General features: G+C 43.5%; 2 protein-coding genes across 2 annotated transcripts; both read left to right on the top strand.

The window, feature by feature from the left end:
- The first annotated feature begins 1,015 nt into the window (after window positions 1–1,015).
- Window positions 1,016–5,855, top strand: LOC128257474 (uncharacterized). The gene is made up of 9 exons (XM_052988492.1): window positions 1,016–1,206; window positions 1,289–1,415; window positions 1,553–1,656; window positions 2,284–2,398; window positions 2,457–4,043; window positions 4,251–4,447; window positions 4,513–5,136; window positions 5,433–5,536; window positions 5,597–5,855. The coding sequence occupies exons 1-9, from the start codon at window positions 1,114–1,116 to the stop codon at window positions 5,664–5,666; spliced, it is 3,021 nt and encodes a 1,006-aa protein (XP_052844452.1). The 5' UTR covers window positions 1,016–1,113; the 3' UTR covers window positions 5,667–5,855.
- Window positions 5,856–6,783: 928 nt separating this feature from the next.
- On the top strand, window positions 6,784–14,248 carry LOC128257308 (fibroblast growth factor receptor homolog 2). The gene is made up of 4 exons (XM_052988267.1): window positions 6,784–7,068; window positions 9,883–12,613; window positions 13,244–13,991; window positions 14,052–14,248. The coding sequence occupies exons 2-3, from the start codon at window positions 10,037–10,039 to the stop codon at window positions 13,823–13,825; spliced, it is 3,159 nt and encodes a 1,052-aa protein (XP_052844227.1). The 5' UTR covers window positions 6,784–7,068; window positions 9,883–10,036; the 3' UTR covers window positions 13,826–13,991; window positions 14,052–14,248.
- Window positions 14,249–14,507: the final 259 nt, after the last annotated feature.

The following is a 14,507-nucleotide window of genomic DNA, read 5'->3' on the forward strand; positions in this document are numbered from 1 at the left end:
TTTATTAGAATTTTTATACAAAGGATATATAAAACTATACAAATAGATATTCCATTTATAAGCCAATATATATTCTCACGAGCCACAACAAATTGACGAAGACTGATATGGAGCAGTTCACTATAAAGCAGCAGTTAAAACACGCAAAATATAATTATTGAAAAGCTTTTGTAATCTCTTTTGGATAGTGTCTTCTCTTGATATATACTTAGATATATATTTAAAATGCAATAACGAATTTAGTTGAACTATAAGCACAGTTTTATTGTATTAACATATTTACAAGTGCCATCGGCATCCTTATGCATATCCTTTTAATATCTTCTTCTCTTTAATTTGCCAAAAGAAAGAAATAGCGCAAAATAAGACCAGGTCACAGCGTTTTAAAGCAAACATACACGATTAGCACGCTCTGCATTGTTAGTTCTTAAATATTGTGTTATTTAATTTGATAAGACGCCAGCATGGTATACGACGAACGAAAGAGAAGGAAATCTATATATAAATATAAAATGCCGGATTTTTTGTACACACATTTACACGACTATAATGAACACGAACTATTTTAAATAAATTATTATTAACCCAATAAACTAGCCAAAACAAGACAGTGGTTTTCTTTTTTTGAAAGGGTTCGTTTTTAAAACATTTATATAAATATATTATGGTAATTGAAAGCATTGGTGGAATATTGATTGTCGACTCTACGTTAAAGCCGAAATCTTGTTTAAAGTATTAAGCGTTATGTTAAAGTAGAAGTAAACGAAAGTAAGCGTCCCATGACCTAGCTTAAAAAATTTAATAGAAGATCATTAGAACTCTTTTCTAAAAAGTATATTTACAAATTTAAATTATCTAAGATATTTTTTATTAAAATAAGATATTTTTCAAACTTTCGCGTTTTAAAGAGGTGCAGTAATTACAGCGACCAGTGAGAACAGTTGTAAATTGGCCATCACTAAACAGCTGGTTCACCTGTTGCAACTATCGGCACAGCTGACGAGGAAAACTTCCATCTCTAATAGAGAAGGAGCAAATTCCGCAGTGAGCGGAAAATTCAGTGTGAAAATGATTTAAACCGGGAACCGCACCAAGCACACGTCCACGTCGAGAATGTTCAAACGCACTTTTAAGGTTGTTTATCGGCCCATCAGGAGCAATTTTGTGGTGCTGCCGGACCAGTACTACGGCGTCGTTTCGACCTATGTAAGTGTCCAAAAGTCCACCGCCTTCCCTTCCATGCAGATTAGATAAGCCAAAGATTAATCCGGCTGGCCGTTCTGATTAGGATACGGGCTGCCTGAGTCTGCAGTATAATGGCCGGGTGCACTACGCCTCCTGGGCGCCGGAGAAGGGCGGCGGCGGCATCAAGGACACCGAGATTGGGATCAATGCCAGGGCGGCCAAGGAGATCGGTAAGCCATTACTTAACGACCGGATGTGCATCGCTTGCCAATGTGCCGTAATATTGGACTCCGGCCATCTGCCCCCGTACCTCTCGCGCATCTCAGCCATTTCAACCATCTCATCCATTTACCCATTCTTGCCGTAGGTCTGCACGAGAATGATCTGGTCAAGTGTGCGCTCATCGCTGACGTTCTCAACCTGCGCAGCGTCCACGTCACCCCCGTCTCGTCTAAGGACTGGGAGATCATTGTGAGTGACAGTTGCGGCGGTCAGCTTATAAATAGACGAGTCCGTTTATATCGGATTAGCATTTGGCGCGGGCGTGCGCCTGGTCTTTATTTATAATGCCATTGCTTGCTTGGCCGGCATTGCCATTGACCTGCTGATTGGATTGGTTTGGATTGGATTAGATTAATCAGGAGCTAATAGAGTCCGTTTCTTATTAAGCTTTAATCTTTTGCATTTAATTTATATGAAATTGAATTTAAAATGCTCCTAGAAAGGGGGTTCGTCCATGAATTACCTTAATGTAGTTTAGACTGACTGACCCCGAACCGCTTTAGATAATTATCATAAAGAATGTAGAGTTAACAACATTTAAATCAGCTCTTGTTATAAAGTCTCTTAAATTTTTGACAGATACAAATGTTATAAAATACTGGAAAAAAAACAAAATATATTCTGTTACCACGACAGTACAACGCAATAAGATTATATGATATATAGAAGTTTATCTTAGCTGCCTTAGTAATAAACAGACGAACGATTAGTCACATAAAAACATACTTTAGTTTTTCGTCGGAATAAAAATCCAATTTCTTAGGCCAAGAAAATGATTTTAATAGAACATTTTAACAATATCCTTTTTTTCTGCAGGAGCTGAGCACCGAAAAGATCTCGGGCAGCGTGCTGGAGCAAACCCGCATTGTGAACTCCACCCAGATCTTAATTGTTTGGATTAACAAGTCCATGCAAGTGGCGCTGACAGTGGGTAAATAATTGCCATACAATAGACTACTTTTGTGTTAATCTCGATACCTATTTATCAGATCGCCTGAAGCCGCACATGAACTACGGCAGAATTGATCACAATACGGAGCTAGTAGTGGCGCCCAACCTGTACAAGGGACTGACCAATGGAACCTCTAATGGTGACGTCGAGGAAAACTCAAAACTGTCTAGAAGTAAAACTACTGCTCAGGTGAAGGATGAAATGGCTGATAAGCCCGCGCCATTGGCCCACTCCTCCACGGTGTCCAATGTAAAGAACAAGCTGCAGCGCAACAAGCGCCAGGATCACATGGAACGCCTCAAGAAGGATCTGCGCAGGGAGAGCTCACGTAGCTTCGAGTTCCGTGTGATTCGTGGTCTTTGGCGGGAGCAGGCGCAGGAGTCGGATGTCTATGTGAACCGAAAGCATCTGCCAGAGTTCTTCGACCTGGATCTGTTCTACTGCATGCACACTGCCGGTGACAAGGACTATTATGTGCGGGTGCGCACAGTGGATGAGGATCTGGAGGACGATCTGCCCGGCACCATTCATCCATCTATCGAACTGAATGCTAATCTGATGAAGTTGCTGGGTATCAATGAACTCGAACGAGTTGTCCTAAGGCCCAAAACGACCGTGGTAAACTTTGTAGAGAAAATAGAGCTGTTTGCCAACAAGAAGACGCACTACAAGATCATCGAGAATGCATTTAAGCGGTTTGTAATTGAGAGAACTCAGAAGAAGCCGATGCTCTTTAACCAGGAAGAGGTGGTACGGCTTGAGGACGATGTGCTGGTTACTGTTGGCATCCTGCCAGAACACTTTCGCTACTGCGTCGTGGACGCTCAGTTCCTGAAGGAGTCGAAGATCTATGCGGCAGATCTGGTGCGTCCGGTAAGCGAGATCATCAAGGAGCAGACGCCACCGACGTCGCCATTAAGCGTCCAGGATCTAATCCGGCTACCAGAGTACGACAAAATTGTGGATCAGGTGGTCCAAGAACTGCGAATGAATCTTTGCCTGAATGCGGATAACTCCGTGATGCGGCAGTGCAATGTTTTATTGACTGGTGCAGCCGGAACTGGCAAAACCGTGCTCGTGGAGCGCATCCTTGACCAGCTGTCGCGCAAACCTGACTATTGCCACTTCGAGTTCTTCTACGGCTCACGAAGCAAAGGCCGCAAGACGGAGTCTATCCAGAAGGATCTTCGCAACATCTTCACCAGCTGTCTTCAGCATGCCCCTGCCATTGTGGTGCTGGAGAACCTGGATGTGCTGGCTCATTCCGCTGGGGAGCAGTCCAGTCAGGATGGCGAGTACTACAATCGCATGGCGGACACAGTGCACCAGTTGATCGTCCAGTACACCAGCAATAATGCCATTGCGGTAATCGCCACCGTAAACGAACTACAGACACTTAACAAGCGGCTAAGTTCACCCAGGGGCAGACACATCTTCCAAACGGTTGCTCGTCTGCCCAGCTTGGAACGGGTGGATCGGGAGGTTATTCTGCGAGAGCTGTGCAGCCACATCAACGTGTCCAAGGAGCTGGATCTCGTCAAGTTCTCCAACCTCACGGAGGGCTATCGAAAGTGCGATCTTGTGCAGTTCGTGGAGCGTGCAATCTTTTACGCCTATCGCATAAGTAAGCACATATTTGTATACAATGTTTCAAGCCATCTCTAGTTTCAACTTTGTAGATAAATTCTATTCTGAACTATATGATATTTGCACGCATTCGTAAAATGGCATTGTGCATACTTATTGTTTAATTTGAATTATTGAACCAATTAATTAGCAAAAGTTCCAAGAATTGTTGTTATTGAATTGTTTTTTTTTCTGTTGCTTTTAGGCAAGGCCCAGCCACTTTTGACTAACGATCAGCTTATTGAGTCTTTGGAGCACACAAACTCATACTGCCTGCAGGGCATTCAGAGCAATCAAAAGGCTGGCAGCGATGCAGATGCTAATGAAATGCGCGTCGAGGAGGTGCCTGGACTGGAATCAGTTGTGGGGGTGCTAGAAGAGGTCCTTATGTGGCCATCACGGGTGAGATTTTAACAAAAAGTAACTCTATGTTATATGTTTATTATAATTGCTATATTCTTTTGCAGTATCCGAGCATTTTCAATGCCTCACCGCTGCGCAATCAGGCCGGCGTACTCTTGTACGGACCACCGGGTACCGGCAAGACCTACCTGGTCTCCCAAATGGCCACATCGTGGAACCTGCGCATCATTTCGGTCAAGGGCCCCGAGCTGCTGGCCAAATACATTGGACAGAGCGAGGAGAACGTTCGCAACCTATTTAACAGGGCCCGCAGTGCCCGACCATGTGTGCTCTTCTTCGACGAATTCGACAGTTTGGCTCCGAAACGTGGGCACGATTCCACGGGGGTCACAGATCGCGTGGTCAACCAACTGCTCACCGAACTGGATGGCGTTGAGGGTCTGCAGGGTGTCACCGTGATAGCAGCCACCTCCAGGCCGGAGCTCCTAGATCCGGCACTCCTGCGATCCGGACGCATTGATCGCCTGGTGGAGTGTCCGCTACCGGATCCGCTGGCCCGGGTACGCATCTTCGAGGCCCTCAGCTCGACCCTCAGCCTTGACGAGTGCGTTGACTTCGAGTGGTTTGCGGGAAGAACTTCGAACTACACTGGCGCCGATATCCAGAGCATTTTGACCTCGGCGAACATGGCGGCGGTTAAGGAGGCGATAGCTCAATTCGGACACGAGGTGAGTTGAAAATGTGTTGCACTGAAAACGGTTTTGAAGATTAGTTATAAAAATTTCTTGGACGATAGATTTTGATAAGATTTTTTCTTGTGTTTTGGAATTGTTTAAATCGCAGCAACAAGTGCTGCCGAAATGTGTTAACGTGCCTTGCATCTATATAAGAACTCGGATCTTAGTGAGAGCTAGCTCATACCACTTCCGGCCACAAATTTCCTTATTGATAATAGTTCTTGGTCTCACGCGACCAATTACTTTGGAAATCGTTAACCTCTATTGTTACTCTTTTGCCTTCCCAGAAACTGCCAAAGAAAATCTCGCTGAAGCAAAAACACCTGATCGAGTCCTTCCAAACCACACGACCCTCCCTCAGTGCCTCCGATGTGGCAAAATATCACAAAACGTAAGTATATTTGTCTTATTTGGTTTGATTATTTTACTTATATTCAATATTTTATGACAGATATGTTCGCTTTACCAACAAGGAGAAGAACTCCAGGGAGTTTGTAGCAAAGCGCGCGACCTTGGCTTAAATAAAAAGACTTAATTAGCTTAACTTTATCATTATCTTTAACTGTATTTCGTAACTGTGTAAATCAGACAAATTATTTTTTTGGAGGCGCTAGTCCTTGGGTTTTGTATATTTCTTAATTTTTCTTGATAAAACATTAAAATCGAATTTGTTTTTATAATGTTGTAACATAAATACGAATCCGGAATGATTTGCTTGCTATTTTTTATTGCATTTTTGACTAGAAGGGATCACTTAAGACAGATCATGGAAGGATAAATGAAGAACTACACTACAGTTTTGTGGATGTGATGTTATTGCTATTATCCTGACACCCAGAATTCATAATAAGGCAAAAGTAAGAGTCGTAAAAAAAAAACACATGTAGCCAAGTTTCTTATACTGTGTGTTAAGCCCTTAAATCCGTCTCTAGAAATGACGCAATTTAATTTATTTAATACTGAAAGGATCTGAAATTTATACAAGGCTAGAAAACAAGTGATTTTTATGTTACAATGCTTACACAATTTTATTTCACTCCCGCGGCGCCGAAATCCATCGCATTCCGACCTCGGCGAACATGGTGGTGGTTGAGGAGGCTCTGGCTAAATTAAGACATCAAGTGAGTTGGCTCCTATATTCACCGGAAATGGTCTTTAGGTATGCCATCTACTTGGTAGCCAGGTTGGACAGTTAGTCTATCCCACCCGTTTTTCCTACTGTTTCATGTTGGGTTCCCATCGCCCTCAACAAGTGCAACGAAAATGCATTCAACTATTTTTGGGTAGTTTACGTGCCTGGCATCTGGATCAGGATTTGGATCTATGCGGGAGCCAGCGACTGGGATTTTTGGATATCAGTCACGTAACGGATATTTCCTTATTGATATGCGATTACCGCGCATGCGCACGTACTGCTGCACACCACTAAGACAATGGACACATTTTCTTTTGCATAAATTAAGCCGCCAAGCAAACAAACAGCACAGGCAGGGTTCCCTACCCGAAGGCCAGATAATAAAGAATTTCAACGAGTCGAAGCCACCGCAAACATGCTTAGAATAAAACCAACAAGAAGAACCGAGCAGCAGTAGAAAGAAAGGAAACCGCTGAGGAAAAGTACAATTACCAGCGAAAAACAAAAAAACAATTGCAATATGCGGGAGGGAGACGAGACCACCTCGATCAGGTAGCTATGGTCTCAGGATCCTGGCAAACACCATTACCGAGAATCGTTCGGTTCGGCTCGGATCGTATCGGATCGGATGGGATCGGTTCGATCGGTTAGATCGGTTCGGCACGTTCGGGTTATGCCTCGTAAAAAAAAAAGTTTCTTCCGTTCGATCGTTACTTTCAGTTGTTTGCGCACATTCAAGCCAATCGGTTGGCTTCGCTCGATTCCTCCCACAAACTTTACGGATTACGGTTAGTGCAACGGAAGTGGATCCCCCACTCCCTATACTTCTCCCCGTTTTTTTTTTTTGCCTGTTAAAGGCAAATAAAAGTTGGCAACGAAGCGGAAATGCAAGGCGCCTTGCCCCTTACCCTTGCCGAGTTTCAAGATTTAAGATTCAAGATTTTTATCCAAGACCCATAAGCGATTGACAGGCGAATAAACATGGTGACAATGCTTTTTGTGGTCTCATTTGACTGCCCCAGCTCCTCGCAAATAAAAGACAAAGAACGTGATATTTTGGTCAAAGATTTGGGGTTGTGGCAAGGCAGACAAGAATTATATTCCCACTGGGACTGACAAGCGCACCAGTAAAACAAAAACAGAGCCGACAAAAAAAATAATTTAAGAGCGAAATGTTCCAGCAGTAAAATAAATACAAATCATGTCAAGTGTAGCCAAAAGTTCAAAATCAACTGAAAAAGAAGAAACAAAAATGTTTACCAAAAAGCTGTTGTGAATATGTTCCGAAGTAAAGATAAAGAAATAAGATAAATAAAGGAAATCAATAATAATTTAATTAAAAAAAAAAAAAAAGATTTGAAAAATGATAAATAAGGCAATTTTGAAGTGATACATTTAAACAGTATATTTTAAGCCAAAAACACCCTATGACAAAAAGGCAAACAATAATTTAAAAGTGATTTTAACTTTTAATTCGTTATCTTTGACGTTAAAACCACACTTCCGCCAGCTTTTGCCATATAAAATGTTTGCAACTGAAAAATAAATTTAATATATAAATGCAAAATTCCATTTGAAAGACCAAGTTAAATTGTCAAATCGAATAATAATAATTCACAAGATAAAAAGGTGTTAGCTAAACGATTTTGGCCATGTGCGCGCTGGCTTCAAACCGAATGTATTGAACGATTGACAAAATGGGAAAAAAAATTAAATAAGAATGGCAATAATACATACTTCAAATACAGCGATCGACTCGTATTTGGCAACAAATGAGAAAAAAGGAATTGAATAAATTAAAACCTGCGACGCGTGTGCATACATAAATCGGGCCTGAAGTCAAACGGCTAGCGGCAATATCGGCTATAACAAAAACAACAATTACTGGTAGCACTAGCACAATATTAACAACAACAATGACAATCACAATCACAACGGTTGTCGCAAGCCTTACAAACAATAAAATAAATTCATTAAACGGCACAGTGGTTTAAAATCATTTTGGTTGTAAAGAGAATACAATATCTAACACTTCATAGAAACAATGTAGATTTTTTTTTAGAACGGTATAAACCAATAGTTTTGTTTTAGAAAAGCTTTGAAATTGGTGTAAGCTAATTAAATTAGTATAGGGAATTTCCTTTAAACCAGAGTTTTAAATTTCTGTGTTTTTTTGCCCGGCTTTTAGATTGTGCTAACAACTTTGAAGTAGCTGTTCCACCAAACTTGCATTCACAGCGTCAACAAATCTGGGGATTCACGCTAGACTTGCATATCATCGTTAACCATTAATCTTGTTTATGTTTATTTGGTAAATATTTAGCGACTTGGAGTAACCGAAAAAGCTGTTGTGTTTTACACTTCCTTTGTCCCTCACTTCGTATTTAATAAAATTGAAATGCAATTTAATTTTATAATTTCACATGCTGATTAAGATTATTTGTATATTTGTTTTCAAATTTTATTAGAATTATTAGAGAGAAAAACTTAAAGACCCTATTTGGTAGAGCATTTAAAATTTGCTTAAGGTGATATTTATATTTTTGAATGCATCATTTCGGTATTTCTCGTTAAGACGTTCCAATTCTTTAGCACCTTGACTGTTTGCATTCAAAGTGCAACGCAAGTACTTAAATACAACTGAAGTGTGTTTAACCACTGTACCGACTGATTTCAACAAATTGCTAAGTGAGTTTCTAACTGTTTGGCTTTTTGTTGAATGGAAATCGAGAAGCGCATGCCGCACCAGCAACAGCAACAGCATTTGGCGACTGTCGAATATAGACAAGTTATAATGGAGAGCCCCTATGGGATTGGGATTGGGAATGGGATTGGGATCGGGAGTGGGTGGCAACGAGTGTGTCCGGCAATCCAGTGGCTTCGACCACGTCGTCGAGCTCATTACGGAGGCAAGGCACACAGTCTTCGTTTTTTTTTCTGCTGCTTCTCCTTTGGATTTTTGCATATTGGTGCGGACAGACTCGACTTGGCTGTGTGCCGTGTTGGCAATAAAATATTAAACAATAATAATAAATAAATAAAATGACACAGAGAGGCAATTGAAGGGGCGATCAAAAGAGAGGGAAAGGGAGAACCGGAGATTTGGCAATATTTAGCGATCCACTTACAGCTGCGGTTAAGACAATAGCACAGAAAAGCAAAGTAATCAAAAAGTGAAATTCCTTAAACACTTCTTGCAATTTAATGTCTTACCTATTTATCGTTCTCGATTGAAAAGATTTCAGTAATATTCTTACTTAACGTTACAAGATTTAAATTTTTATACAATGAGCAAGCATTATTTAACTTATAGATGACTACAAATTTTGGTACCCTAAATAAAATATCAGGTTTTCTTAAGCCTTTCCAATTTAACAATAACAATAAATTTTTATTTGTTTCTAGTTTACTGATTTTTCAATTTGACTTATAAATAATAAGGAAGCTTTATTTGTTTCTTATTTACTGATTAAATTTAACTTAGTTTTAATAAATTACTTTCCAATTTGACTTATAAGTAATAAGAAAACATTATTTGTTTATAATTTTCAGATCAAACATAACTAAGATTTAATAAATTATTTTAAATTTATTTTCAATAGCTGGAGGACACTTAAATTAAAAGAGTGGAATTAAAAATAAGTAAAGGCCTGGAAGATCTGTTATTCTGAGCGCAACTGTATACCCATACATGTTTGTGCCCATCTAAATACGATCTCTTGGTGGCTGTTGAACTCAAGAGAATCCACGTAAACCATGGCAAAAGTGCCGATCACGCTGATGATCATTGCGCTCGTCTCGGCGACTCCGGACCTGGGATGCGATTTTGACCATCACCGCTGCTACATTGATGTCACTGCGGAGAGCAGTCCCCGCCAGCGGCACCTCCTCTCCGACATGGACATCACGCTGCAGTGCATCCGACCCACTGCCAAATGGTTCTATCAGGATAAATTCCAACTGAAAGGTTTCCTTTTGCGCCTGGAACGAGCCCAGTCCGGGAATTCGGGCAACTATGGCTGCCTGGATGGCCAGAACAGATGGTACAATATCTCCCTGATTGTGGGCCACCAGGAGTCAGTGGGCAATGACATAGCCAGCTTTGCCAAGGTGGAAGCTGCACAGGCTATCCCGGAGTCCGATCTCTTCTTTCAGCCGCTGAATGCAAACCGGTCCCTGAAGCTGTTGCAACCACTGCCCAAAACCGTCCAACGGACGGCCGGTGGTCTCTTCCAGCTGAGCTGTAGTCCCACGGATCCGGAGGCCACCGGAGTGAACATATCCTGGCTGCACAATGACACTCAAATCCTGGGCGGTCGTGGCCGGATCAAGCTTAAGCGCTGGTCACTCACGGTCGGTCAACTGCAGCCAGACGATGCGGGAAGCTATCACTGTGAGCTGTGTGTGCAGCAGGACTGCCAGAGGAGCAATCCCACCGAGCTGGAGGTGGTCAGCCGGAGTCACTCGGTGCCCATGTTGAAGCCGGGATATCCCCGGAATGCCAGCATTGCCCTTGGGGACAATGTGAACATTGAGTGCCTCCTGGAGGACTCTGCCCTGGAGCCGAAGATCACTTGGTTGCACAACGAACACGTTGACAACATCGATGAGGTTCTGCAGCGGTTGAGGGATCACTCCCAGCTCCCAGTGGACTTTATCCGCATGACCACCCGGATGGACGAGCCGCAGTTGCTTCCTCTGGGAAATGTCATCGAGGAGGATGGCGGTTGGTACATTTGCATTGCCGAGAACCAGGTCGGACGCACTGTGGCCGCCGCCCATCTGGATCTGTACAGTCCTCTGGATACCACCACACCTCGAGGAACCACTAGCACTACTCAGGCCACTCCCACACCCACTTCCTCCAATGCCGAAGATGCCGATGAGGAGGCGGATAATACGGCAGCGGATGCCACTGATGGCGAGGGTCCGCCTGTCTTCAAAAAAGATCTGAAGCCCCTCCAGCACTCGTTATCCGGAAATACAGTGACCTTGGCCTGTCCCGTCTTTGGCAAGAAAGCGAACATCACCTGGACAAAGGACAAGAAACCACTGAACCGCGAACTGGGTGTCTACATCCAGAAGAACTGGACACTGCGCTTTGTGGAGGCCACCAGCGAGGATTCGGGAAAATACACCTGCGAAGTGTGCAATGCCTGGGGCTGCATCCACTTTGACTTCAGTGTCAAGGTCAACGATCGCACCCGATCCGCTCCCATTATCGTTGTACCGCAGAACCAGACCGTCAAGGTGAACAGCAGCCTGGTGATGAAGTGCACCGTGTACTCCGATCTGCATCCCACGGTCAGCTGGAAGAGGGTGGTGCTCCGGAACGCCTCGCTGGACGGCCTTGAGTCGCTGAAGTTCCAAAGCCTCAACTTCACTGTGACCAACGACTCCGTTGTGCTGGCCCTGCGCAATGTGACCTACGACCAGGAGGGCTGGTACACCTGCCTGGCCTCGAATGGCCTGGGCGGGAGCAACTCCAGTGTCTACCTGCGGGTGGTGAGTCCTCTGCCGCCGCTGGAGATCTACGCCCTGCTCCATGCCCATCCGCTTGGGTTTACACTGGCGGCCATTACAGTGGTGGCACTGTTCCTGTTTGGCAGCGCCTTTATAACCTTCATGCTGCGGCGATTGCGGCGGGAGAAGCTTCTCAAGCTGCGCATCGAAACGGTGCACCAGTGGACCAAGAAGGTGATCATCTACCGTCCAGGCGGAGACGAGGGCAGTGGCTGCAGCTCCGGGGATCTGCAGATGCCGGTGATCAGGATCGAGAAGCAGAGAACGACCGTTTCTACGACGGGCACTGGCGGCGCTGATCCTGCCCAGGGATTCAACGAGTACGAGTTCCCGCTGGACTCGAATTGGGAGATTCCCAGGCAGCAGCTTGCCCTGGGCTCCATCCTGGGCGAGGGCGCCTTTGGACGCGTGGTCATGGCCGAGGCGGAGGGTCTGCCCCGGAGTCCGCAGCTGGCCGAGACCATTGTGGCCGTCAAGATGGTCAAGGAGGAGCACACGGACACGGACATGGCCAGCCTGGTGCGCGAGATGGAGGTGATGAAGATGATTGGCAAGCACATCAACATCATCAACCTGCTGGGCTGCTGCAGCCAGGGCGGTCCACTCTGGGTCATCGTGGAGTATGCTCCGCATGGCAACCTCAAGGACTTCCTCAAGCAGAACCGCCCGGGTGCTCCTCAGCGGCGAAGCGACAGCGACGGCTACCTGGACGACAGACCCCTGATTCCCTCCCAGCAACTAGGCGAAAAGGAGCTCACCAAGTTCGCCTTTCAAATCGCTCGCGGTATGGAGTACCTCGCCTCTCGACGGGTAAGTTCATGGGCTTTTAAGTATTATTAAGCTCTTTGGAGCACTAAAAACAAATTAAGAAATATGTTTTCTTCAAAAATCCTTTTTCATTTTTTAATGACTTATTATATGTAGAACTCAACAACTAATTAATTTGTTGTACAATTTCATTTTTTAATGACTTATAATATGTAGAACTCAACAACTAATTAATTTGTTGTACAATTTCATAAATACCTACATTAACTTTGTATGCATAGCAATTAGATTACTTTTCAAAATAATTGAACGTATTTTGATTTTGTTGTTTTGTGGCACTTCATTAATCTTGTAATCTGATATAGGGCTAGAAAATAATTCTTATTGGTGCTCAAAACTCAGGCTTGTTATGAATTAAATAGTATTTTTCTGTTCCGCAATTAATTTAAAAATAAGTAACATATTTATGGATTTGAAGTTGAGTTGAGTGTAGTTAAAAACTTATTAAAGATATGAGCTTGGCATCATTAGGCATAATTTCTAGTTTCGGTAAACACTTTCAGCAACAATTTTGCACTGTCTTATTTGCGCTTTTAAATCTTCAAGTTTTTCAAATATTTTATTGAGGAAATTAAAAATTTAAATAAGTATTTATATATGATCTGGTTTTAGTGCATCCATCGGGATTTAGCCGCCCGCAATGTCCTCGTTAGCGATGGCTACGTGATGAAGATAGCTGACTTCGGCCTGGCGCGGGATATCCAGGATACGGAGTACTACCGCAAGAACACCAACGGACGGCTGCCCATCAAGTGGATGGCCCCTGAGTCGCTGCAGGAGAAGAAGTACGACTCGCAGAGCGACGTGTGGAGCTACGGAGTGCTGCTGTGGGAGATCATGACGTACGGGGATCAGCCGTACCCGCAGATCCTGTCCGCCGAGGAGCTCTACAGCTACCTGATCACGGGCCAGCGCATGGAGAAGCCGGCCAAGTGCTCGCTGAACATCTACGTGGTGATGCGGCAGTGCTGGCACTTCGAGTCCTGTGCCAGGCCCACCTTCGCCGAGCTGGTGGAGAGCTTCGACGGGATCCTGCAGCAGGCCAGCAGCAACCCGAACGACGCCTACCTGGACCTGTCCATGCCCATGCTGGAGACGCCGCCCTCATCGGGGGATGAGGACGATGGCTCCGACACCGAAACATTCCGGGAGACCTCTCCGCTTAGATACCAGTACACCTATAAGTTTAACTAGTTTAACGCCTAGTCTTGGGAAACCAAGGAAATCCGACGACTCAATCAGTTCCCATCGATGCATCGCTAACCAGTACTCCATTGCCTATCATCTCAGAAATTGCCAAAGAAAAGCTGAAGCAGAATCTTCTGATCGAGTTAACCCGATAACCCATAACTCTTAAAACGTAAGTAAGCATCTTGTTTGTATTCTGAAATGTACTTTATTAAACAAGAATTTATTTCAGATATGCACCATGAAGATTTCATCCAAGCTCGCGACATTGGCTTAAAAACAAAGACTTAATTAGCTTAGCATTTCCATTAACTTTAATTGTTCATCGAATCTTTGTATGCCGGCAATGTTTTATTGGAGGTCTTTGGGTTTTGTATATTTAATAATTCTTCTTGTTGAGGCAATAAAAACGAATTTGTTTTATATATATTCTGATGCGTAATTGTAATTATTATTATCATACTATTCGGCTTCTAAAGCAAAAAGGGTTATATGACATCCACGATTTACCTACAAGCCAAAAGTTATTTCATGCTCTGAAACCGTATTAATACTACTAATCAAATCCACTATGTCTTATCTAAAAAAAAATGACAAACTTAAAATGATATATTAAAATACAAAGTGTATGACAGATTACTTATTGGCAAAATGTTAAGACTTTAATTGCTTTCCCTAGGAGATTTGA

This window comes from Drosophila gunungcola, assembly GCF_025200985.1.
Source record: "Drosophila gunungcola strain Sukarami chromosome 3L unlocalized genomic scaffold, Dgunungcola_SK_2 000002F, whole genome shotgun sequence".
Lineage (NCBI taxonomy): Eukaryota > Metazoa > Arthropoda > Insecta > Diptera > Drosophilidae > Drosophila > Drosophila gunungcola.